The sequence below is a fragment of the Oryzias melastigma genome, linkage group LG14 (genome assembly GCF_002922805.2).
Source record: "Oryzias melastigma strain HK-1 linkage group LG14, ASM292280v2, whole genome shotgun sequence".
Lineage (NCBI taxonomy): Eukaryota > Metazoa > Chordata > Actinopteri > Beloniformes > Adrianichthyidae > Oryzias > Oryzias melastigma.
The window spans coordinates 8,470,546-8,497,319 of NC_050525.1; the positions used below are offsets into that span (position 1 = coordinate 8,470,546).

At 41.6% G+C, this 26,774-nt stretch overlaps 1 protein-coding gene across 1 annotated transcript in view; it reads right to left on the reverse strand.

The window, feature by feature from the left end:
- Positions 1-26,774, reverse strand: part of fam222ba (family with sequence similarity 222 member Ba) — a 34,224-nt gene that overhangs the window by 4,179 nt on the left and 3,271 nt on the right. Inside the window, exon 2 of the mRNA XM_024266086.2 lies at positions 6,825-6,950. Coding sequence (XP_024121854.1) covers positions 6,825-6,906 — 82 coding nt within the window. The 5' untranslated portion in view covers positions 6,907-6,950. The remainder of the gene's footprint in view (positions 1-6,824; positions 6,951-26,774) is intronic.

A 26,774-nucleotide genomic window follows, 5' to 3' on the forward strand; every position in this document is an offset into this window, starting at 1 on the left:
TCTCTACTCTGACGAGGGGTTTTCTGCTCAGGTGAGTCAGACGTTACACCATAATAGATGAGTATTTTCCTGTTGGATGAAGACATAATCTGAAATAGCAGAAATTTAGGCAAGGCTCCGTCACATATGGTGGTGGTTGTTGTGCTCCGTCTCTCAGCATTCAGACTGGGCTTATGGGATGAGGCACAGAGCTGAACAGAGCCCCTGACACGGCAGCACCAAGACTTGTGCCAACTGGCTAATTAATTCCTGCTTTATATCGGAGCAGGAAACAATGGGCAGTTATGTGCGGGGGCTGGTCTGGTGCTGCACACAGGGGGGGCTGCTGTAACTAAGTGTTCAGCCTGCTGATGACAGCCTCATTAATGCAAGGGTCTGGGCCAAGGAGCTGGAGCTTGACACCCGCCATCATTGAGGCCCAATGTCTGTCGCTTCGATAAATGCCAGGCTAAGCAAATGCAGATAAATGAGCACGAGCACACGGGTTGTTTTCACCTGCCACCCACAAGAAATGATTCATGGTTTTGTAGGAAATAATGTTTCCAAATGTGACAGTAATGGACATGAATGAATATGAAGTCCATGCGTTTTATTTTCTTAAACTCTGGTGAAGCATGGATGAGGTGTTGCTGGTGGTATCTGTTGTCTGTCTCAGGGTGAAATCAAAGTCACATTAAAACAGTCTTACTTAATTTTAGATTTTTAATATACAAATAAAATAAAATTTAAAAAATGCTAAACAAATATTAGACGCACAGAATTTTTTTTATGTTCATTAAGCTAAATAATAAGGAGAGAGGGTGCACATCACACCTTGAACCTTCCTCATCATTTTGGAAGAATGTGTATTTGCAATGCACTCCCAACTCGTCATATATGGAGATATGGTTTGAGCCCCCTCTGCATCACTTTTTGATGTTTTGTTTGTCCCCAAGTTGTCGTTTTTTGACATGCTGGCTGTTCCCATTAATTCAGGGGTCCCAAACCTCCAGGCCACGAAACGTTACCAATCCCAGGGCCACTTGGTACCGGGCTACAGACAGGGCATACGCAAATTAGGGGTCCTTAACCCTCGTGATGCTGTGCCCGACTGATACATGTCCAAGGTAACGATCCTAACCTGGTACCAGTTCCATGTCCACTGCTGGGTCCAAAGGGTTGGAGACCTGTGATTTGATGGGAACAGCCAGAACATCAAAAAACGACGAGTTGGGGACACAAAAACATGTCAAAAAGTCAAAAAGGAGGGGGCCAAAACCATACTTCCATATATGATGTGTTGGGAGTGAGAATATTTGAAAAAATTTGTATTAGCTAGACTAAGTCACCCCTTGCTTTCCAAACAGGGAAGTACCTACCAACCTCATGAATCCAAAATCGCATAGACTTCTATTGAGAAATAATCAGCTATTATCAAGTCATTAGTTTGTCAGAATCACCATTCTTGATCTGATACATCCTTTAACATGTTCTTGATCATTTTTTTCTTGATATATAAAAAAATCACAGGTTATTCAAGTTATAAACAGACCAATCAGATGCCTCAATAAAAGCATGTGGCTCCAGCTGGCCCCCACCTCAACATTTGAAACGTTTGACAGATTTTGTGTAGCCCACTTTCAGTAGTGCGGGTGTGGCTCACTCCTGATTGGTAAGAGTGGTTGCCATAGAAATGCTCATTCAGACCTATTCGCCCCAATCACTGCTTACTGATGTCGTCTGGTTCCCACGTGGCGATGTCCATAAAGTTCATTTTAGAACATAATATTGCAGACAAACCAATCTGTCAACTCTACAGAAACGTCACCGTTTCCACCATATACAGTTAATAAATAAACAATGTGCTCACACAACCCACTGGTTTTTACGGGACCAATTAAAAGCCAGTTTTCTAGTTTCGTGGTCGTCGTCCTCTTGGCAGGATACGACATCATGGAGCTCTGGTCTTTTTTTCTCACCCATTTACCTTCATCCTCACCAAATGCGGCAACAAGACGTTAATGATTATAATAAATTAGTTTTGGTGGCTCTGTGATGGACTGGAGACCTGCCCAATGTGTAGCCCATCTTCACCCAACAGTGGCTGCTACAGGTTGCAGCAAAACCATGACCCCAAACAGGATTAAGTAGAATTGGAAAACGAATAGATTGATAGTTTCTGTGGAAAGCAGTGGGGTACAGGAACACACCAACTATTGACCACGGACTAAAGTGACGTTTGAACAGCATTTCTACATAAGGACTGGACATTAAATTTGGACGGCAGCAGTCCTGGTCTGCAAGCACCAGATTGTTTTGCGCAATTCTTCTTTCTTACTGCACCTTTAAGCAAAAAAATTGACCCTGGCACACAAAAAAACTCACCAAAATTTACAAGCAAGTGGTAACTGATTAAAATAAATTTAAGGCATTGTGACTTAATTTTGCAGCTTCTTCTGAAAATAGCCCGGTTTGTCATTGTCAGGTGACCAAAAAAATAAAATAATTGCTATGGAGATAAAACCGACATAAGTTTTTTTTTTAATGAATTTGTCACCTACAGCTGTCACCAGGGCGACAAGGTTAGAAGTGGAGAGTGAGAGCCCTGTAGCAGCCAGAGAGGGCAGGTCAAAAGGGGCGGTAAGGGTGAGGGCAGGTAGTGCTTGCAGACCGTACAATGCCACTCGTGGCTTTAATTACATTACTTACCTTACATAATGGACATGTACCGTCCTGTACTGCAGGAGCTGCTTTTATTGGATCTTTCCAACATCACACACTTCAGATTAACAGCTTTAGGAGGCTAACAAGAATTTTCTACTACAAAGCTGTACTGTGCTGCTCTGAACGGAAGTGACTGGTCCAAACATAATTATACATACTCTCAAACATGAGAATAGATTAAACAAAAACGAGTTTCTGATGAAAGAGTAGAATCTGAACGCCTGTCTCTGAAGATTTAGCCAAGAAGACTGTCTGCCTTTCTTTCCTGTGGTTAATCGCAAATTATCATCCTGCGGGCCGCAGATGGCCCGCGGGCCGCGAGTTTGAGACCCCTGCTCTAGACCCTGAAACTAACATAAAAGTGAATTGCCACATCTGAAAAGGAGACTTGTCTCCTGGACGCCCCAATGGTCCTAAAAGCTGCTTCATTTTCCATGTGAAACAAGACATTTTACAGCTAAGACCAAGAGTCTCTCTGGTTTGTACACCTTTGACTCCACAAACAAGTCGTCGGAATGTCACACAGGACACAAATGCTACTCATTGTCCATTTTTTAGGTTGTATTTTCTGCTGAAGGTAAAGAAACGAAGAGTCAAAATAGAGACGTCTGTCAAATCTAGGTTTGATCTCACGGTTCAGCTCCTCTTTGTCCGGCATGCACGTCAATCCACTATCTGCGTTGACCACCAACCACACAATAGTTGTGAAACAGCAGATGAAAGCAGCTTTGGTGGTGTGGTGAACAAAAGATAGCTCCTTGATATTTTGGTTTGTGAGACAAAAACTGCACAACATTTTCTATAATCGCTGTTAGTGGAAGACAGTGTTTCACTTTCATATAGTATGAAGCAGCCTTGACTGTTCCAGGGCAGTCCCCATCAACTAATGTATTTACATTTAAACAGGTCTCCAGCAGTGTCTGCAAGCCTGAAATCATCCAAGGCCAGTAAACAAGCATTTACTGAACCAAAAGTTTACATTCCTTTAAAAAACAACCATCTCAAAATCAATTTTTAAAAAACATGCTCTCAAACTAACATTTTAATACAAAAAAAATAAGAAAAATGGAGCAAGCATCCAATAAAAAAATGTAAGTCTTTATCGCCACAAATTAGCAGTTAAAGTAGGGCAGTAGAAATGGACCTCAGATCTGGTAATAGCTTCTGTCAGCAGCTGAGCACGAGTTCCGGTAAGCAAATGTATCTTATTAGCATTTCAACCTCAACCTGAAACCTAGATTAGCTAGAGCTTAAACATTAATGGAGGGTTAATAAGGAATATGAGCAAAGTTTGTAAGTGGCTGCCAGTGGCAAGGAGCGCATCATCTCCGAGATCTCCTGCTGGGCACGTTCGCGGTGAGGAAGCTGCAGAAAAAGGGCCACTCTGGCCGAACACTAATTATCCTGCTGCTAGCAAACTGATTGGAACACAAGTGCACAGTCAGCAGGCACTAATTAGGGTTTCTTTTATTCAAACTACTGTTTTCATTGAGCAGCAGGGAGCAGAAGCTCATGCTGCTATAAACTGCAGTTTTCGCACATGAGCAGGAAATTAGATCTGAGGTCTTCACGTCAAATTAGACATGACTTGAGTTTCTTTTTCGGGTTTCTGCACTTTTACAGTAAAATGATGTTGATGGTACAATAATACAGCTTTTAAAGAAATACTGAAAAGATCATTCACTTTTAAAGGAGCTCAGTTTGTTTGGTATAAAAGGAACAAAAAACAACTCACTTTCAGGAATAGGACTTTTTATAACGTAATTTTAGTTTTTCTCTGTTTTTTCTCCCCAATTAAAACTGCATTTATTTTTTTTTTCTTTCACATTTACACACAACAGGGAGCCAGCCTGCTAATCGGAGGAACTTAGACGCAAAGATTTTTAAACAGATTCAGATTTCTTGGAGAAGCTGATGAGTTATTGATCTCAAATCAAATTTGAAACTGCTTTTGTGGTGAAAGCACGTTTCAAGTTTTGAACAGTATAGCTACGCAGGTTTCTACAAACATTTTCAGGCTCTACGTACAAAATTCACACCCACTGAACTCGCATTGAAAATTAAACCAGATTGAATTTTGTCTAGTCAGGGACTTGGTAGTGACGTATGGATAATGTTCCCCTTTAATTCGAGAAAATTTGAGAATTGTTTGAAAATTGATCATGGAGGATAAATGAATAATCGCGGCTTGTGTCCAGCGATAATTAAGACACCAAGTCTTAAATTTTTCGGAATAGAGGTCTAAAAGAGAAAGTCTGGATAGAAGAGCCGTGAGATTTGCACCACATTGACATTTTACATTAAGCCTCTTAAGTAGGGGAGGACTTACCATTAGGCAAAGGTAGGTGATCACCTGGGGCCCCCAACACTCTGGGGGCCCTGAGATGAACACTTAATAAAAGTATCTAAAACAAATGTTACGCCCATGATTATTTAAGCCCATCATAAATAGCATCCCACATCACTGAAATGGCATAAGAATGATCATGTTTTGTGTTTTGTCCTCCCTGTCTTTCTGCAACAATGGTATATTCCAGTCAACACCAAGTCGAGAGACTCGCAAGTCAGCTAGCAGATGCATTGTCACTAGATTAGGCGGTTTCCGGCTCAACAGGGCGGTTTTTATTCTGACTTTGTGGACAAAAGTTGCTTTATGGGGGTGTATATAATTTGACCGGGTTTTGGATCGGTTCTGAGCTTTTACTTCCTTTTTGAAATACGTTTAAACCAGGGACATGCGGTCGGGGGAGGCAGATGAAGCAGTGCCTCACCCGTCATCTTCCTCACATGTAGGGGTAGGCTCCAACAACCCCATGACCCAAGAGGATTTAGTGAGTGAGTGAGTGAGTGAGGTATGGATGGATGGATGGAGTCAGGCTGTCAAAGTCTGCACAGACCGCTAACATGCAGGCGCTGATCTGGACTACGATCAGCAACCTGAGAACGAACAGTATTTTTTACTGGCTCTGAGATAAAATAATTACTTCTAAATGAAATACGGATCTGCGGCTTTTGATGTAACACAGTGTCTGTTTGAAGAACAGATGAAAAGGAAATGCATTACGAAGGACTGATAAGAGGAAAAAATGGATTGAAATTACACTTCCAGGAATGGCCGTGCAATGGGAAGCATGCTCCATCACCTAAACGGATTACAGCGTTGGACAGAAAAACAAATTGAACTCTGGTTGTGCCTTGTGCTCTAATGTGTCTTAGTGTGAGGCGTAGAGGAGGAGCAGACTCTGCTTGATGGCTGCACCATGTCACAGGCCTGCCTGAGGGAGGCAACAGACGCTGGCACTTAGCAGACTCCCTCACACTCGCTGATCTCCTGGGGGTTGACTGATTACTGTGATTCTGAAATTACAGTCTTGATGAGCAGGAACATTTCACAACAACAACACAAAAAACATGCAGAAATGGGTCAGGCTGGGGAGGAGTCTCCACTCGGGGAGGTAAGGGCCGAGGAAGACTTGGATTCTTGAGACTGATTGGCTGAACAACTTATCGGACACTATTCAACGCTAAACTAAAGGATGTCACTTGGCATCGGCTGGAAACTTTTGACATGAAATATGTGAAGAGTCAGTTAAAAGTGAAACACCAGCTTCCCCCTATTTCTGTTCAGTGAGACTCAGCTCTCTGTGGTGATTGCTGACCCCCACTTTTCTCTTGTTCTGCTAGTCCACACAATTCTCCGTTTTTTCAGCAGTTAAGTTGTAAAACTCAAGCACATTGACTTCAACTGGCAAGAACTGACAAGTCTGTTAAACCAGGACAACAGATTGCATCTTATATTACAGGATCACTGGGGCAAAACCATTCATCCGCAATCTGTCTGCCAGTCTGACAGTAACTAACTCTTCCTAATTGTGAAAAGGAGGCGAGATGGTTGTGTGAAACACTTGATGGAGATTGTAGTGTTGTAAGCACATGAAACCAGGCAGCCAGATCGCCATTCGTTAGCACATTAACCGTGCTTTTCGCTCTTAAAAGGCGGATCTGTGGTTCTGGAAAAGCAGAAACCTTTTCTCCAGCACTGCAGGAGGATGGGTCAGAGCGGGAGAGCGGTCAGTAAAACTGAACAGCTGAGCTGAGGGTTGTGCGAGGTCAGTACTTACATTTCAGAAGTCCAGTGTTCATCTGCGTGTGGGGGAGAAGCTGGAGGGGGAGGTCACCTGGCCCTGGCAGACAGGCCAGCATTTCACACAGACACTAATGCAACATGGGACACACTTCTCCTCACACTGCAGAGAGAACAGAAAAGGAGAGAGGTCAGACGTGACTGCAGGGCAGCACATGGTGCGTGGCGATACAGAAGCTGGGTCTGGACTAATAAGACTCTGTAACTGGTCCCTGAAGGCACAGAGCTGCGGGAGACACATTTAGCTTTCAATTGGAAACTGATTCACACCTGCAGCATCAGGTAAGGTGACATTTGATGCCAATAAAAACTTAAATTACACATCAAACAGCTGAAGTAAAACGGGGCAGGCTGGGCTGCAGGGACTGGAGGCCTCAATTCAACCCCTACCCCCTGTGCATTAGTAATCTGGTTGGGTCCTACACCTGCAGATCATGTTTAAAAAAACATTTAACTAAAAAGAGCACTACAACCAATATGGCAGTCTTCAAAGAGCCCTTGATTGTGGTTAATGGGTGAGAGGTAATGCATAAAAACAGCTGAAAAGTCCCCCTCCGATCATTTTTTAATGCATTCACAGTGGTTATTTGATTATGATTTTTCATTAGAAATTTGCCTCCGAGTTGTGGGTGGAAGTGTTGGCCCCACCCCTACTTCATGTCATCCATCTGCTTACACTCTCCCCCCACAAGCTTGCAGCCCCTCACAACCCCAAGCTTACATTACCAGTGCAGAAAAAATGGCAAGCGATATCCAGCTGTACAGTTTTGATCCAAATATCAGCTCAGACGGGGAAAACAAAGACGTATACGGATCTGTTGTCTACAAGTGGATGCATCAGAATAGAGCGGAGCAGGGGGCTTATGGTCCGCCCAGCATCACTAAAGCCTTGTTTCCACTGAGCGGTCCGGTCAAAAGTGGTACGATACGTTCCAGTTAATTCGGGCAAGCGTTTCTGCTCAGTTAAGCCTCGCATCCACTGAGCGGTTTGTTTTGACGGCGCATGCATGGTGTAGACACTAGTGTGTCATTGCGTCATTGTAGTGCGATGACTAGAAAAACAACAACAACAACGTAGGTCATCCAGCAGCAAGTCTTTTTCTGTATAACAGGAATTTAATGTTGATTAAAAGAAGATTGCGGGGGGCAAAGAAGAATAACACCGTAAGAGGAAAACAGAAACACTAGCTTAGTGCTATACTGGTGCTTTCTTCTGTCAACCAACAGGTAGCAACACCAGCTCCAACTGTCCTGTTCCATTTTTCTAAAGACCTACAACAGATGGGGCCAACAAGCGGTACGGGTCGGCACTGTTTAACCCACCTGCTCTCTTATGGGGTCCAGAGGACCCGACCATTCCTTTTAATGTAAACATGCCTAGGGTAGCATAGGGGTTAATAGGTCCAATTTACAATGGAAACCCTCAAAATACCAGACCAAACCGGTCAGTGGAAATGAGGCTTGATATGTCTTTTTGTCATTGGTGCCTGAATAACAGCAATTTGAATAAATAAATACTCATAAATGCATTTTTAAGCCTAAGCTTCCTTAGATATGTCCTCCATCACAACAAAAGCGCCACAAGAACATGTTAAAAACCCCAAAAAACACAATTTTCATCTGAGTGGGTCTTTAAGCTCCCGTAAAGGCTGGACACGAAGACACAGAACAGTTAGCATGTTCCACTTGGCTTACTGCTGTATTCAAAACACCACAGATGCCTGCTTAATCAGCACTGTAGAACAGTCAGGGAGGAAATTAAGTCTGCAGAGTCCGTGCCCTCCCCATTTGCTGTGCGGCGTCAGAGGAAGGCTGCAAGTGTGCGCAGACAAACAGCTTCTACCAGAAAGGCAATTACACACAAAACAACCTTGGCATGCCTGTTTGCCGCAGGGTGACGGCTTAAAAGTATCTTACCCCCTGAAGAGAGAAGAGACAAGTGGAAGAAAGAGTGACAAAGCGGGAGGGAAGAGCAGGGAGGATAGAAAAAAAAAGACGGGTGGCGGGTTCGGGGCAGCGGGGGGCTGAACATGCTTTAAAAAGCAGGACCTCAAAAAGGTCAGGATGACAGCTCATTTAAATCCTCCCAGGGAAGAGAAGAAAAAACAAGGCTTAATGAAGCTGCCAGTAAGACGCAGATACCTGAGGGCGTTGCACCTTGTGATGCTGCAGGGACAGGGTGGCGGGGGGTGGTATTTGTGGGTGGTAAGCTGAGTGCGGCGGAGACGGTTCTGAGAATCAGGGAAAAGCTCTGTCTGGTTGATGCTGCATCACTTTTTCTCGTTACTCTGCCTCCCACTCCCTCATCCTCCTCCCTTTCCCCCTGCTTTCTGATTTACAGCCTGGACTGCCATATGGCAGCAATCCCTGCCCTCGATTCAGCGTGTCACCATGCATTAACTTTAATTGGGCTGATATGTTATTCTTTTCCCTTCGGCCTTGGAAGGATTTTAGGTACATGGAGCCTTGATGTCAGCAGGCAAGATTTCTAGTCTTCTCTCCCTCCTTTATCAAGTTGAATTCAAACAAAGATAACAGTGATCTCTTTGACAACAAGCAGGTATGAGGTGAGGAAAACTTTATAATAGTTAGAGGGATGTCTTTAAAAAACAGTGAGGGAAGACTTAAACTATGTAAAGTAAAATATACCATCAGAATATTTGTCGGGAGATCACACATGTCAATGCGCTACAGGCAAAAAACAGCCTACAGGCCATCCCCCTCCTGCTTCCCTCACAGCGCCCCTGAATGTCAAAAAACTGTGGAGTGGGGAGTGCGGCGGCAAAGGTCAGCCTATGGTAATGCACAAGCTGACACTCTGCTTTACAGCGCAGAGCAGGAGGAGATGAAACCCGACAGACATAAGCCTGACGTCTACTGACTCGCTTATCGGCGGCGCTGCCACCGAGACTTCAAATGCACCAAGGCTGCTTTCACACAAGGATAATCCTGCAGACTCGGTTCCAATGGGCGGATAATGCCAATAAATTTTACGCCTTCATCTGGTTTGGTTTGCTTTCACATGCAGTGCTCTCAAAAGTGAACCAAAAAACTGCCAAGAATTTTCTATAAGCTTCAAACGACATTCACTAGGAGGCAAAATTGCCCATCCAAGGCATGGAAAAGGGCAAGAAGAAGAAAATCAGCTGGTTACAGCTAGTTCAGGTTAAAATGGATATTAAGAGGTGGAAATATTAAATCAATTTTTTACTACTCCCGTTCAAGCAAGAAATCAAACTCTTTGACTTTAATTGGTAATCATTATAATGAATCTAATGTGACTTGTCTATTTCTGTGTGCATACCTGCAAATAATTATGATTATGAACAGTGTCAAGAAGTTTGTTTTTATTTCTTTTCTGATCAATACTTAATATCAAAATGAGTTAGAAATATAGGTTTTGTTATTTATTTTCTTTATTGGATTATTTCTACTATTTTAAGACAAAATAAACCAACAAATCAAATCAAATAACGTAGTAAGAAGTTCCTGTACCTCTTTTTATAAGGTATTTGCTCTGGTTAACTTATTCTGAGATATTTTAGAATTTTTTGAGTCGCAAACTTAATCATAATTTACAGCGCTCAAGTAATTAAAGACCCACTCCATTAAAAATCGGGTTAATGATGTTCTTTAACATGTTTTTGTGCTCTTTTTTATGATGGACGGAATATATAAAGAACATTTAGATTAAAATAGCATTTCTGAGTATTTCTTTATTGAATTGTTGAGAATCAGGAGCAGATGAAAAATTGACATATGAAAAATCTTCCAGTTTTACATAAAATCTACAATCGGCAGGCCACCATCTCCGATCCATGCTGATGCATCCACTTGTAGACAAATAGATCCATGAACGTCTTTGTTTTCCTCGTCTAGAAGCTAGAATCTGGATCAAAACTGTACAAGTGGATAGCTCCGATATTGCTCACCATTTTTGTTGCACACTAATGTTAGGTTGGGGTTGTGAGATGGATGATGGGAAGAGGAGGTGGGCTTACTCCACGCTAACCTTAAGAGGTGAATTTCTGATGAACTCCTGCTGCTCTTCTGAAACTATATTCTAGAAAACAATGCAGGTTTTTTTTTTCATTTTGGTATAATTCTGATTAAAAGATGACTGAAAACGTTTTGAAAATCAGTCAAAAGATAATTGCAGCAACCTTTAATCTACTCACTTCACTTCATCATCATGTGTACTGGGACCCTTGCTTTCAAAGGGATCGAGGTTCACATGTTTGGTCAGAGTTCAGGTGAGTGAACTATCTGAACCAATGAACATAGTCACACACAAGCACTTCCTAAAGAGGCACAGACACACCAGCAGAAGCTTTTAACTATATTCTATATTTGTATCAGAAGCTGAATGATTCCATCTGACATCATCAGATCCAGATGGGGACTTTGCAAGTCATCATCAGCACGTGACCGACCAGAGTCCTGACTGACTGACGTCTGACCCAACCCATCACAATAAACTAATAGCTTAAAGACAAGCATGTGTGGCGATGGAGCTGAGTCTGCAGAGTCCCACAAAACCCGCTGCACAGGGGTCAGTCTGATGGAGTTAAGCCAGACGTCTCACAATCCACGCAGAAGAACATCACAGAGATCTCCAAGCCTTTACTAGGGCCTGCGTGACTCGGCAAGTCTTCGCCAGCTACTTATAGAGCCCCAATAAAAGTGTGAATAACTGTGTCAGTTTCATAGCAGACAAATAAAAGTCTGCAAACAAAGCAGGACTTGAGCAAGTGATGCGCATGGCTTGTGTCATGTGTCAAATTGTTCCCATAAAAGCTGACCTATATTTTCTTTTCATCCCTCAGTGGGGAAAAAGAAATGTCATTCAGTGGTTAAAAAAAAAAGTAAAAAGAATCAAAGGAAGAGTGCGGGAGACAGAAAAATGATACCAAGCAGCTGCATTTCCTCAGAAAATGTTTAGCTGAAATCATTTACCACAACGGAAACTAAAAGGAAGAAAATCATTCCAAACGTTCACCCACAGATTTCACACGAGCTCATTAAGAGCATGAAACAGAATATTAATTAAAAATTGTAAAAAAAATACAAAATATAGGTCAATTAATTATTTCCTGCTTTTTTCTATCATTTATAAAGTAAATATAAAAGAGGAGAGTCCCTTGTGTGTAGATGGGAGGCTCTTACAGCAGATGAAGTGAAGGTAGCAGAAGACATCAGATAGCTGGTATTTTAATTGCATGTTTACCCCCAGGTTACAAGTCTGAAATAGAGCCAAGGAAAAAAATATTGAAGCAGAAATTCAATAGAACTTCACTGTGTTGATTCTCTCAGGGACACGGAGTGAAATCACTTTTCTTTCAAGCCGAGCGTCTGAATAGGATAAAAAAGAAAACGGGGCAGGAGATTAGAATGGCTTTTTTATTCTTTAATACCAAGCTAGAGCATTCTGCACAAAGGAGGAGTAGGAAAAAGCCTTGGCTCAGAGCACGCTAAGAAGAAGAGACTGTTTGGTGTGGCCTTTAGTGGCCCATTAAGAGTTATATACCACAGTCGTAGAAACAAGGAGTTGCCAAAGGCTGGAAGCATGTTAGACTAGTTCAGCATGTCAGTCAATAAATCCCAATAACCCCAGGGATTTGGGATGGCCAGTTGACTTTTGTCAGGAAGCAGTGCAGGGTATTATCTCAAGCCACAAGAGAAAGGATCCGGATGGAGGACGGCCGTGATTGTAAGCACCGAGTGTAAAAATGAAGAGAAGTCAACCAAGCCAAACCCAGCTAGCAGCAAAATTGAAAGTCAGTTCAATGGTGGTTTCCAAATTGCGAGATTGTCAGCGGTAAAACTGTCAAGCGAGGAATCTGTGCCGGTAGTGTGGGAAAGAGAGAAGACAGATACTTCTTTAGAATAAGTGAAGAGACCGGGAGGCAGGGCGAATGCTTCATAACTGAGTGATGAAAAATTGACAGTTCCCTGAAGTGAGGCGAGGCAGTGTAGGGGGAAGGCAGCGAGACAGCACGCCTCAAGAATACTGCAAAGTCCACAACTGGATCGGCTGCATTCTTGTAAAGACACAGAAAGAAGGGTCTGCAGTCAGAAAGTGAGGCAACACAACTAAAAGGAAACTCTCTCTCCACTCCTCTGTCATATTTGGAGCCTTTTTCAACAAGAATAACAGCTGATGATACGATTGGAGCAGCGGTCAAGCTGGTCCCCCTCTGGCCTCACTTTCACATATGACTCATGGTCACAACCAGAGGAGAACTTTGCTTCACCAACAACCACTAAAGTTTAAAACCAGCTTTACCCCACAGACACACATATATATGAAGGGAAAAGCTCCATCATGTCAAGTTTAGCCAAGGTCAGGTGTGCAGACAGAAAAGACCGGCGGTGCCAGAGCGCCATCGAGAATGCCAAGGTGCTTGTGCAGCCCCTGACTGTGCAGTTTGACAGACATGTTTACACCTGATAGAAAATCTGGTGTGGATGGCCTGCCAAAACAGAGGCGATGCAAAGCGGGGAATGTCAGTCTAGTTATTTATTTATCTACGGCGAATCCACCGAGACCACAGCCAGCAGCTGGGCATTATTCAGGCAGGAATAAGTCAAGCTACTATCAGAAATGACAGCCCTGAACGACTCAAGGGGAAAAAAACAAGGTAAAAAACAAACAAAAAAAAATCCTCTGGGGAGATTTTAGTTGGTGATTAAACTCCTTCTAAACACTTAAATAAAATAATAATTCTACCACAAAGGTGGTGTTTAATCAAATGTATAAACAGTCAATCCTGACTGTCAGCGCCTTGGTGATCATGGCATTCAGGCGAGATAAACAGTGCTTCTTTTATCTCCTCTGTGATGCCTCAGCATCCTTGTTATCACAGTTAGTCACATCACTCCAGACAACAATGTGCTGAGTCACGTGCGGCCGTGTCAGATGGCGGCGTGTGGTGCATCGCTGAAATGTCAAGGTTAGGCACAAACACCAGACCAACAAAAACCTACAGTCTGAGCGCAATGTGGAGTGACGACAACCACCTGACCAGAGCCGGAGAGGGCCAGATTCAACTAGTGGCAGTAGTTCTATACAGAAACAATCACACTTGAGGAACAAGTTTCCTAAAGTTTATTTATTGTTAGACATTCACCACTGCTGCATTTTAGAGGTAAAAGACCCCAGAGCTTCTTCTCACTATTTTACTGTAAGAGAAGTGAGCCATCTTCCTGCTTAGTGGGAAATAACTCAATGTGCTGAGAGCTAAAGTGAGGTAGCATTGTTCCAGCTGGTGGAAAAAGAGGAAATGAAGATGGAGTGGTTTGATTTCATTTGTTAGCAGGTGCATCCATTTTGCCCCCCCACGCACCCGCCTTGCCTCTCTCAGTCAAAGCGCTTATCAGAAATTCGACACCGCAGTGACAAATTCAGCCTGCGATTAAAGGGAGAAAGAGGAAAGCTTTGTTAAGTGCTGCTGATTGGGATCCCAGGCTGCCCTCACACATGTGTGATGTGCGAGTTTGTGCGTGCACGTATGCCTGGTTCAGAGCCAGCGGCAGAGCTGACACCGCCGCCGCCTCCTCTCCAATTTTCCAGGTGTTCCCACGGCTTACATTTCTGCTCCGAGTACTCAAACAACAACAAATCAATGCAGCTGTTCGCCCATCGCTCCCTCTCCCATGCACACACATGCACTACATGGAGTGCATGCAAAGCAAACTACAAAAGCCCTAATTAATATATGCTGGTGTTTTTTCCCTGCAGGAAAAACTTAAGTCTGTTTGTCTCACTCAGACCTACTTTATTGACCCAGCACAGTGCACAGTTTTGCCTATTCTGGGCATAACTGTGCACTCGCTGACTCTCACAAATTATCCTAAAAGGGCTTAACACATAAAAACAGCATCCTGGGTTACACGGCCCTTTTGTGAGAGATTTATCCACCGTGCCATTATTCTAACCACCTTCCACCCATGTGAGCGGTATGGAAAAATATATATGGGACAATCAGGGGATGTATAAGATCCTGACCGGCTGATATGCAGCATGTGAGGATAAAAAATAAATCCTTAAGCTTGATGAAAATGTGTCACTTTCCTTGTGAAAAGCAAGCCTAACTAGACTTATGCCTCAGACTTAGCACTCTCCTTGCTTATTCTAAAATGAAAAGCATTGATCTCTTGTTGACAGTGTCTAAATCCGGAGTTCCCAATACATCAATCGCAAAGGAAGAGAGAGATTGTGGGTCCTCAAAAATACACAAACAAATACGTAATTTTAAAGGCTCGCTCCAATCATCTTTTGAACAATTTTCAAAACAATCCCAGTGGTCTTATGAATATTATGATTATGCAGTTTTAGGACAATTTTTTTTTAAAAAAGGTCTTGTTTTCTAGGACAGTTTTTAGCAGAGCAACAGGAGTTCATTAAAAATTCTCCTCTACTTCCCGACATCTCCAAAATACGCAGAAATGCCATTTGTAGCTTAATTTTCTTTATCCATGTATTGTATCATCAGAAAAATGTCACAAGAATATTTTAAAAATACTAAAAACTTAAACTGAATGCACAAGGAATGTCTGGGATTTTTAGAACACCATGCTCTGTGGCGTTGTTGACATGAGAACTACAAACACTCGGGTCCAAGTCAATAAAACGATGAGTTGAAAAAATGACAGAGGAAGTCTTAAATTTGGTCAGAGAGAGAAAAATCTTGCTACAATCATGAGCACCGGATTAAAACAGTTTTTACTAAAGCTAAAGTGTTTTTTTTTTTAGATAAAGTATCAGATGTTCAAAAACTCCTTTTTATACTTAATTTTTGGCTTGAAAGAGAACCAAAAATAAAGGTTTCTATCCAGATTTCATTGAAATACATAAAGAAATGGCTGGCAGGATATGGTCTGGAAACAAATCTAACTAAAACATAAATATATATCTTATATATCTTTAAAAAGTTAAAAGTAGATCACTGTTTGCTTATTTTAAGCTGTGCAGTAAAACCAAATCAGTCCATATGGGTGTTGTAAGGTCAGCCCCCTCCATGACACTCTGACCTCCAAGGAGTCCAAACAAGCCTCACCTATGCCCCCAGACTAACCAAAGAAAAAAATGGATATATAGTTTTTCCTGTGACTGGTCTGGGAAAAGAAGTCAGAAGAAAGTCTTTTAGACTCTACCACTGCATACGAAATTTGCAGCCTCTCTTTGGTGTGTATATACATATCAAAGCTGGTCTGCTCCTAGCTCCTTTGCCAGTGGAAAAGGAGTTGCAGTGGAGGGCAGCCAGGCGGCAACTCTGGAGAGCAGGGCAAACACAGGCTCGGCAAACATCTCACCTCTGTGACAGCATGGGAACCCGCGGTCCGCCTTAGCTCAAAGGGCCGTCCGTCTGTCTAAATGTGAGCCTACGCACAACCCTGGTGTGTACTGGTGTTGTCATGGAGCCAGTTTCTCCCTCCCACACAGGTACTGGTTGATGTACAAAAAAGAGAAGCTACACTTTTAAAACAAGTGATAAAATTTCACTTAAATTGCTGATTAAGTTGCTTAAATTTTCAATCTGACAATAATACTAGAATAAAAATAAAAACATTTTCAACTAAATCCTGCAAAACTTAAATATCTAAAATGTGGCAACTCTGTGACGTCCCACTCTGATCATCTTTTGACCTATTTTGACTCTTGTGCTATCCTAGGTATCTTGAGGTTAGGAGGGGGGTCATCTGGACCCCACAAGACTGAACTTTTTTTTTTAATGATTTTTGTTTTTCACTGATGTCTATGGCAGACATGAAATCCTGTCCACCTTCAACCACATTTGTCACGGGGGGGATATCACGTCAATATAAGGTTGGGGTCACCTGGAACCAAGTAAGATATTACAAGGGCAAAAAGTGTTCTTAGAGGTCTTTTAATTATGATTATAAAGTTTTTAGGCAAAATCAAAAAACGCTGTGTCATTTTCTAAGACTTAAGCCTCGTTTTCACTGAGCTGTCCAGTCCAGTAAGGAGTAGTCTGGACCAATTACCTCTGGTGAGTTTTTCCACTGAGCGGTTTGTTTTCACAGCGTATGCTTGGTGTAGACTGCTAGCATGTCATTGTAGTGCGACAACTAAATAAGCAACAACAACCGAGGTCTTTCAGCAGCTCGTATTTTTATTGCTTTACTTTTTGAAAAAGAAATTTCATGTTGTTTGAAAGAAGATTGCCGCCGTTGGAAAACGTCGGCTTAAACAAGCACTATAATGGCGCTCTCTAATGTCGTCTTCACTTTTCTGCAAATCAATGGATAGTTCCAACTGTTCTGTTCCACTTTTTAATGGACCTACAACCGATGGGGGGGCCCTCAAGAGGTACGGTTTGGTACTGTTTAATGGGTCCATTTTAGAATGGAAATGCTCAAAATACCAGAGGGGACAGTGGAAATGAGGCTATAGTTTCTGCAGAGCAGTATTAGTTATTAGAAATTTGCCTCCAAGTTGTGGGTGGGACTGTTGGTGAGAAGCAACCCCCTCAAATTCTTGTTGCAGAGAGCTCTACATTTACACTTTCTCCTGCTATCTTATAGCCCCTCACACCTCTAACGTAAATCGAAAATAGTAAACAATGTTAGAGCTCTTCAGCTGTACAGTTTTAAGCCAGATTCCAGCTCAGATGAGGAAAACAAAGACGTACATGGATCTACAAGTGGATGCACCAGAATGGAAAGGAGTTGGGAGCTTGCTCCCCACCCAGTAGATGCCAGCAAATGCGATTTTTTGTTTAGTTTGTCTTTAAATATGTCTTTCATTATGAGAAAAATACCAAAAGAACATGTTTAAAAAAACACCAAAAACACAATCATCATAGAAGTGGCTTCTTAAGAGACCACCCTCTTTTTCCAGTCATGCCTGCCACTCCTCACTGTTTGCATCAGGTGTTGGTTTGACTCAACTCACCTGTTGCAAATAAACATTTGACTGCCCTTTTTTATAAACAATACATATGTACTATCATATTTTCAGTGTATTTATCAATGTGTAGCACAGGCTTAAAGTATCCACTGGCAGCCCAAGATGGATTGATGCTGAGATTTTTTCTGTGTGGCTACTTCCGACTTCAACTCTAAATCTTTATTACCTCTGTCTGGCCTGCATCAATGAGACAAGGTCATGTGAGTAATAGAGTTAAGCCAGCAGATAAAACTTTTTTTTTTTTGGTCGATCTCTCCCTCTTTCCTTCTTGCATCACGCCCGCTTATACAGATCTCCTGTGGCCATCCAGTGAGTCAAGACTGATGAGGCTTGCTCAAAGGTCTGTGCCATTGAACACAGCATTAATGCACCCGGCAGCAAATTTTTTGCCATCGACCCCAGTTCTCTGCAATAAGGACAGAGCCATCAATCAGGCTGAGATAGCCGACACCAGACACGGCTTGATGAAGTGAGGGACTTTGGAGCTAATGACAAATGTATCTCTCAGATATGGTCACAGTATGCTATGACAATCTGCACAGAACATTTGACCTTTACTAAAATCCTCAGCAACTTTTCTGCCTGCACAGCATTGAAAAAAAACAGGGTATATGGACTGTGGGAGGTTATGAAAGAGCAGAATATTTCCTGAGTTCAGCTGAGAGCCTCAGCACTGTCAGAGCTACCACTGGCCGGCGCGGCCTCCCCTTTCCGTACACCAAAGCTCTGGGAGTGACCTTCAGCAGGCTTGCCGGTCCTGCTAATTGGGGTCTCTTCAGAGCAAAGCAATCTACCCCCTCATACTGCCCTGTGGGGCAGAAGAAGTGAGAGATAACAGGGTACAGGGTTATCTGCTCAGAGGAAAACAAGCAGAAAATAAAAAGGAAACACATAGAACTTAAAATGAAACAGCAATGCCACACAGGGCCAAATAACACTGAACAGATGCAACACACGAGTAACAAACATGACGTAAGGGAACTCCATCAAAATCCTGTGGATGCTTGAGAAGAGTTTTGAACCGGACAGCAAATTTTGACCATTGTTGGAGAACTTGACTTCCTGTTAGAAGAATGTTTAAAATCAACTGGAGCCAGGTGAGTTCTCCAGGTAAGATGTCTGTAAGCTGTCAATACTCATTATACTTCAGTGTTCCAGGCCCAACTTTACAATAAAAAATATGCATCCAAGTTAGGTCAAAAACCTCTTTTTAAACAGTTTCAATGTCATGCTAACCTCTTCAGACCTGGCGTCCACATGCACAGACATCACATTTGGGGATATTTTATCACAAAAGTGAATTATTCTTATCTGTGGACCTGTGACTTAAGAGATAAAAGACAATTGCATAGCAGTTGAACACTTTTACGTTTAATATATGGCTAAAATGACACCAAAAACCCTTCAATGTTATTTATCGGTCATTTATTTAGGCAGGTATTTTAAAATGAAAACAACCTGACCCTTTTTGAATGACCTGGACCAAACTGGATAATAACACCTGTAATAATTATTATTACAGCACAAATGTGGATGTTTTTTGCTTTTATGAAACGCTTTGAGAGTGGTGCTTTAATTGTATACTGAATTCAATCCAACACACAAGAGACCGTCAAATCTTTAACTCTTGGACTGTATTTCTGGGCGTGTCCATCAACCATCAGACTTGTTTGTTCCCCTTCCTTGCCCGTTTTCAGAAACATCTTGAGTGACGACCACAGAGAAGAAAAAACTAGCTTTAGAAAACTTTGACACAAACCACTAATCTGTCCATCTCAATATTCTAGTCTTGATTAACATATTATAAATGCAAAAGCAGAAAAGCAGCAGAGTTGATTTAATAATTTGCTTTGAATTTAAATCTTTATCAGTAAAGTACAAGTCACAGAAGTTTGAGGACTACCAACTATTCTAACTAGTAAAAAAATTAGATTTTTGTAGGATAAAGGTTACCCATATTTGAAAAAGAAGACCAATTTTTATATTTGTGATAACAGGGTGGATGCTTTGCTCCAGGAATGTGAACAGGGACACAGTTTATTTAGAGCAGGCTCAGGTTGGATGCAGCTGTGCATTTCACCAATGCCAACATCAGAGCTAAGTCCTACCACTGTGATCAGCTTTCAGCTAAAATGAGAAAAGAAAATGAGCAGGAAGTCATTCTGTAAAAATACGATAGAGTTTGGTTTGATAAAAAGTGGTTTTCTGTCCTTTAAAAAGTTTCTGAAGGAACTGAAGGGGATTTGGAGAACCTGGAAACCTTTAGGAAAGTGTGAGTGTAATAGATCCAGTGAAATACTATTAGCAAGAAAGGCCACAAATAGAAAGGTGTACATTTAATTTGCTAAATCATCATTCCTATTGTGCTGTGTAACAAAGGGAAGGGGGGCTGGTTCATTTAGAGGCAACAGAGCATGCTAAGTGGGGCTGTGTGTTAGGGTTTTCCAACAAAATACGAACCAGTGCTAGTTCAGGGTAAACATGTTTTTTGTTTAATTTATTACTTAGCTAAGTTGGACCCAACAGGTTGTCGTCAAAAGCTTCAGGAACTGATGAAATGTTAAAGAACCACTCCAATGAAAATTGTGCTTATGGCATTTTTAGCATGTTCTTGAGGCATTTTCTCATGGTGGAGAGCATATATAAAGAAAATTAAGATGAAAATTGCATTTCTGAGTAGTATATCAGTGCCAGTATCGCATCGACCGATATTTCCATAATTTGAGTTTATCTGTATTGAACCGATACTAAAAAAAAAAAAAAACCACCGAAATTTTCTGACCGTTTTCAGACACACTTTACAGGTATTTCTAACATGGATACTTGTTCCTAGTAGATCTGGAAAGTTTATGATTTACAGTTATGTCTAATAGTCAGTAAAGTTATATTTTCAAAGTTTTAAAGCTACGCTTGTTCCCATGAGATACCTTGCTGTATGTTAAAAAGTTCAAGTATGGTGTGATTGTATAGTAAAAAACTGGTAAAAAGTAAATTTAAACTTTGTCGGTATCAACAGATATCAGTCATCAGCCACAGTTGCAAGGGAAATATCAGTTACCAGTATCAATAAAATGATATTGGCCCATCCCTATTTCTGAGTATTTCTTTATTCAGATCGTTGAGAATATAGAACAGATGTTAAGAAAAATGTTTTTCCTGTGCAAACCAACTTTATTATAACTTTTTGTTTTCTAAAGACATCCTTGTTTGTAATGAAATGGAAAGTTAAGTTTTTCGATTGGGTCTGTTTCCCCTATTTTTTACTCCAACACCTATTTGACCAAAGTCAAGCAGTTCTGCATTCTCACCAAAGCATTGAGAATTGGTGCCAAAGAACCAGTATTTAGTCAGACTCTAAATCCATACTAACTCTGAAACCAAACCCATGTTTTCTAACCGATGTGGCTCTGGTGGCCCTAAAAACCCAGCTAGCATTTGGAGGATCGGGGTCCCAACTCAAGCAAGACTAATCCCTTCTAGTTCAAAGAATTATTTAACTGTGTTTGACTGATTAACCCAAACCCCTTGACTCCACTTACAATCCATTTGTTCAATCAGGTCTCCTGCACTCATCACGCTCCAGTATGTGGGTGGAGATGAGACAGAAAGACAGAAAAAAGTAAAGCGAAATGACAGAAGAGGAAAACAGCTCCTTTGTCATAAGAACACAAAAGTCTAAAAGACAGTGTTTGCATGTTGATGCCAAAAGCATAGTTTCTGCAAAGCAGCTGTTGCTAACATGCAAAGGTTAAAGAACTCCTACATGCAGAGAATTCGAGAAGCGAGCCTGCATTAGTGATTTAGCATACATCACTGCCATTCTGCTTTTTACTGGGGTCATGGGAAAAGGAAATTTAAAAGCACTGTCCCCTGTGCGGAAAAGAGGTTGCAATGAAGATTAACCCAGCTTCCTTTTATAGCCTCTGACAAGAGGTTAAATCACACATTACGCTGCCTGAAATGTCTCCCAGTAATTAGATCAAGAATATTACTCTCTGTGCTTTCCCCTGCAGACTGCAGCTGATCAAAGCCTAATGATGGTGTCACTGCCATTGGCGGTGCTGGCTGGGTAAATCTCCCCATCAGGGTGGCAATCTGTCAAGGCAGCGAGCCCTGCTAAACAGCACACAACGCGAATTCTATAATGGTGCTTGACGCAAAGTGGACTAAATGAACCACATCCTTCACCAACAAGCAATCCATCAGCTGAGCATCATTAAAATTCATCTCTTTGTTTTGGGTCTCTGATGGTGTGTTTACATGTACACAGACTGCAAAGATGCACGCAGTAAGAGGCGCACCGGTGACATATGTGAGCTCATCCCAACAACAGTGGAACTACAGTGCGAGCAGTAAATCTGCTGCGTTTTAGTGCCAGAGTCGATCTAAGCAGCACCTGGTCTCCTGATGAGTGAGGGGGCTGCTGGTTATTAATTACAGGAAGCCGACATGCAGTACAGGCAAACCCTCGCAATGAGACCCTGAAACGTCAGATGCAAGGGAAGACGGATGTCCCCCCCCCATCACACATCAACACAACCTGCCTTGGAACTATTTACACACAAGTACTTTCAATTATATCTTTGATACTATGACCCACCCTTCCTACTTTGCTTCTCCCTCCACCTCAGCAGCAGAATAAAAACTTAACATTTTCCTTTTATAATCCAATTCTTCTTTTGTAAACAACCTCGCCTTTTTTATTTGGACATGAACGCAGGCGGCAAATATGCCACATAATAGTCACCTGGCTGCAAACGGTATGAAAGAATGGCATGCCCATCCTTTAACATCACACAACATGTGACAGAAGAGACCCTAAAACTGGCAGCTTTTTATTCCCCAGAATCAGTGCACCGCACAGCAGGCCCCTAAAAAAGGTGTTGTACTTTTGAAAGAGACTTAACCCTAAGATTAGGTGGTAAAGCTTTACGAGCCGATGTCATTTTTTTCAGCCAATACTGACACTTCCCCTGCAGCAGTGGTCAATAGTAGATATTTACTGATATCGATATTTAAGTGTCAACAATACCTCAAAGTATAGAGGTCTTTTTTATTTCTTTCTTAGAAATGTACAACTTTTCTTTGACTCCACAAACATTTTGTCCTTGATCTTTATAACATACAGCAAGGTATATCATAGGAACAAGCATCACTTTAAAACTTTGGAAATATATCTGAAACCATTCAGACAATTTACTAACTATTAGACACAAGTGGAAACCATAAGCTTCGCAGTGCCAGGGATCTATTAGGAAAAAGTATGCATTTCAAAAATCTGAAAACAGTCCGAACAATTTTAAATATCCGAACGATAAACTCAAATTATGCAAAGATCAACCAATAACGATACTGGCACAGATTTATCGCTCATCTCTACCTCACCTATCCATTTATGCATTTTTTAGTTTAGATGAGTTGAGGATAGAAGAAAAAAAAATTGCCACAAATTTTGAAAATGTGAAGTACTTTTTTTAACATTTACAATAAAATTAAAATTTTTCTCATGTTTTTCTTCTCAAATGCACATTGGCACCAGTATTAAATTGTGTGGGTTTTTTTTTAAATCAACTCACACAAAACGACCTGTCTCTTCATTTACCTTTCTACAGCGTCACATGAAAAAATATAGGGTATAGGCACCATCTGTGCCGAGCTACGTCTCTTCTGATTGGCTCGACAGCCACACCTACAAATCTTTGCTTCACATTCTGATTTTTTTTTTTTTTGCTTTTAATCATACATTGTTTATCCAACAAAACTTCCACGGGTTTGTTTATGTCCAGGAAAACAAACTGGATCAACTGCAGTCTGGTATATTCTTTCAGAATAAGACCTCTGCCATGTACACAGCTCCGTAAAGGCCCACAGCATTTAATCTATGTTTAAATCGTTCCCAGTTGTCTTTTAATTATGATCATGCTGTAATTAACCAAAACAACAATTCCTGTGCTGCTTTCTAGGACATAGTTTCTGCAGAGCGGCTTTGCTCATTAGAAATTAACAACCCCACACCACTACTTCTCAGCATCCATAACTTAGAGATCTCCATTTACACACTCTCCCACCAGCTTACAGCCCCTCACGCTCCCAGCCTAACATTACCAGTGCAACAAAGACAGGTTAAGAATATTAGAGCTATCCAGGAGTACAGTTTTAAACCAGATACTAGCTCGGAATACAACTACTCGTCCACAAGTTTATGCATTAAAATATAAAAAAAATCTAACCTGAAATTAAAAAAAAAAAAAAAAAAGTGTCCTTTTTTTAACCCAGCTTGGCTCGGCATGGTCTGAATTTTTTTCATAGAGCTTTTGGTTAATATGCAGAATAAATGAGCTAGGTCATATTTGGGAGGTGAGACAGAACAACTCAAAAACACAGTTATTTAGTCATATTGACAGTAAACCAAGATAAGTAGCTAAAAACAGGACATAATGAAAGGTCTCCTAAAGGTTTCGAACCTATCTGAATATTTACAGTTTTATAGCTTTTTGGAAATTGGTTTTATAGGTTAACCCAAGGCACAATTCTATTCACTATACAAACAACCCTTTGATTATGAGAAACTCAACAGCTACTGTGAAAAGATTGAACGTATTGTGCAATAAAGCTTTAAACGTTGGCAGTAGAATTAGTGGGAAAAATGAGAAAAGAATGAAATCTTAACAAGATAATCTTAAAGAACGTATCAGGAGAATATAGCATGACAGTGTGATTGCAGCTTAGTTTACGCAGATGACACCGCTGAAGTATGTACTGTGATTATAGACAACAACCCCCTGCAGGGCGACAACTGCATCTCTGCAAATTCCAGGAAACACAGCAGGCTGGAGACAGCAAGTACAGCAGAGAACAGGAGACATAAACAATGCTCGATGGTCTGAAAGCTGCGGCCATGTTTACTGTATCAGTGAGTGCATTTCATCCCCTACAGCTTTTACAGCAACAGTGGCATTTCAGCGCGCAGTACAGACGGGCTTCTGATGCCACCGGTTTGGACGTTGTTGGTGTCGGACACAGAGCCCGTCTGGAATGATGATTCAGCTCAGAGCCTTCATTCTTGAATAAGCCCAATAAAACTCCAACAAGTGTTTTTGGGGAGTAACTTCTAAAGAATTCCAACCTTGCTTGAATCTGCATGCTGCTATCTGTGAGTGAGGTGTGCTTTCGCTTCAGACAGGCAATGAATGACGTGCCAGAGATTAGCCTCTGAAGGTCACAGGCTTCGCCTATCCTTTCAGCCGCTTTTCACAACAGAACCTGGGACCCTTTTGAACAACAGGAAGAATGTCATCTGGTTACTTTTCAAGGCACGGAGATACCATTCACAGTGGCCAACAATGGCCGCAAACACGACCAGAGGGTTAGAAAGGTTATAAAGGACCCCATTCTGAGCTCTGCTCTCCACTACACTGCTCACACAGAAAAAGACACCCACTCATTGAGGCCTGGAGAAGTGGTGTAATCCATGATAAAATGAGGAGGGTCATGGCAAAGTGCCTTGCACTGACCGCTCTCCAACAACAGCTCTCTCTCAGCTCAGCCCTCATCCCTCCCCAACACAGATCCTGACATCCCAGCCAACCCCAAAACCTCAAATCAACATCCTCTTTAAGTTACTGGGCCCTGCAAAGGGGACGAGTCCCAGACTTTTCAATGTTTAATGACATGTACCAATTAATCAATTTATAATCCTACAATCCAACCAGATCAATCTGAAGGAGGCAAGCTAGGCAAACTATTTAAATCAATTGTAATGATATTGAAAAATATCTCTTGGACTGAGACTGGATTTTATCTCACAGCGGACATTACAACACACGTGATAACAGCAAAATAAAAAGATCAATCCATCATTACAGTCTAATGTGTGGAAACACTTTGAATTTAGGAAAGTCATGTGACCATACAGAGTGGAATAATGTTCTAAAGCTCTATTTGTATTATTTTGATGTGAAAAAACAACTTTATGAAACTAAAATATGAATGGATTTGCCATTAATTCTTGTTTACTTGTTTGTACACATTTACATCTTTGCAAGAAATACAAGGGATCTGGAAAACTTCATCTGCACCGTTCAGCATTTCTCTCTGAGTCACACTGGTTGGAGTTTTGGCTAAAGATGTCCTGGATTCATTTTAGGTCATTGAATCGGATTGTTCAAAATGAACCAACATCGACCATGAAATGTATCAGCAACCACAAATTATGATATGAATCGAATTGTTAAAATGAGTCACTAAACCCATACAAAATTATGTTGCTATAGCAACTATGAAAAAAAGTGTCCCACATAAGCACTCACCCTGCAGAGTGTTAACACCTCACTAATTTAGGTTTTAATGAATCCCCTGAAATATTCAAAATAAAGCCCAATTAGCCGACAAAATGTAACATCTCCTCCTCTAATCCTCTTGTAGGCCGGCCTTATCTCACGGCTGCACCATCTATGACACTTGAAGCTCACTCTCACCCTGTCTCCCTCCACTTGATATCCTCTGCAGCTTTACTGGAACTTTGCTGTGGTGTCCTCATGACCCTAAAGACAGAACCAGACTCTGAGCCTCTCGGTCGATGGCTAATGAGGTCCTGATATGTGTGCAACTGGCATGGACTTTGGAAAACTGCAGCAGTCATCGTGCACGTGCAAATGCTTTCTATTAGGATTACTTAAGAGTACTGTTGGGCTTATTTAGCAATCTCTTTTGACAGAACATTTGGTGCAGCGGGTGGATACCGCCGGTGGAGGGTCAGTGATCCGAATGAGACGACCTTATCATATGCCATAAACAGATAACAGTATCTGCCCTGTTCTTCTGCTGTTCCTGTGAGATGGAGGCGGATAAACAAGTCTGTCATCTGCTGTGTCTCTGATAAGCCTGATCACCCGGACCAGGTCTTGTTCATGCACTAACGGCAGAAAATGTCACCAGGAGCCATAGATTCGACTGTGATTAGCCTCAAGCTAAAGACATAACTAAGTTCAGAAA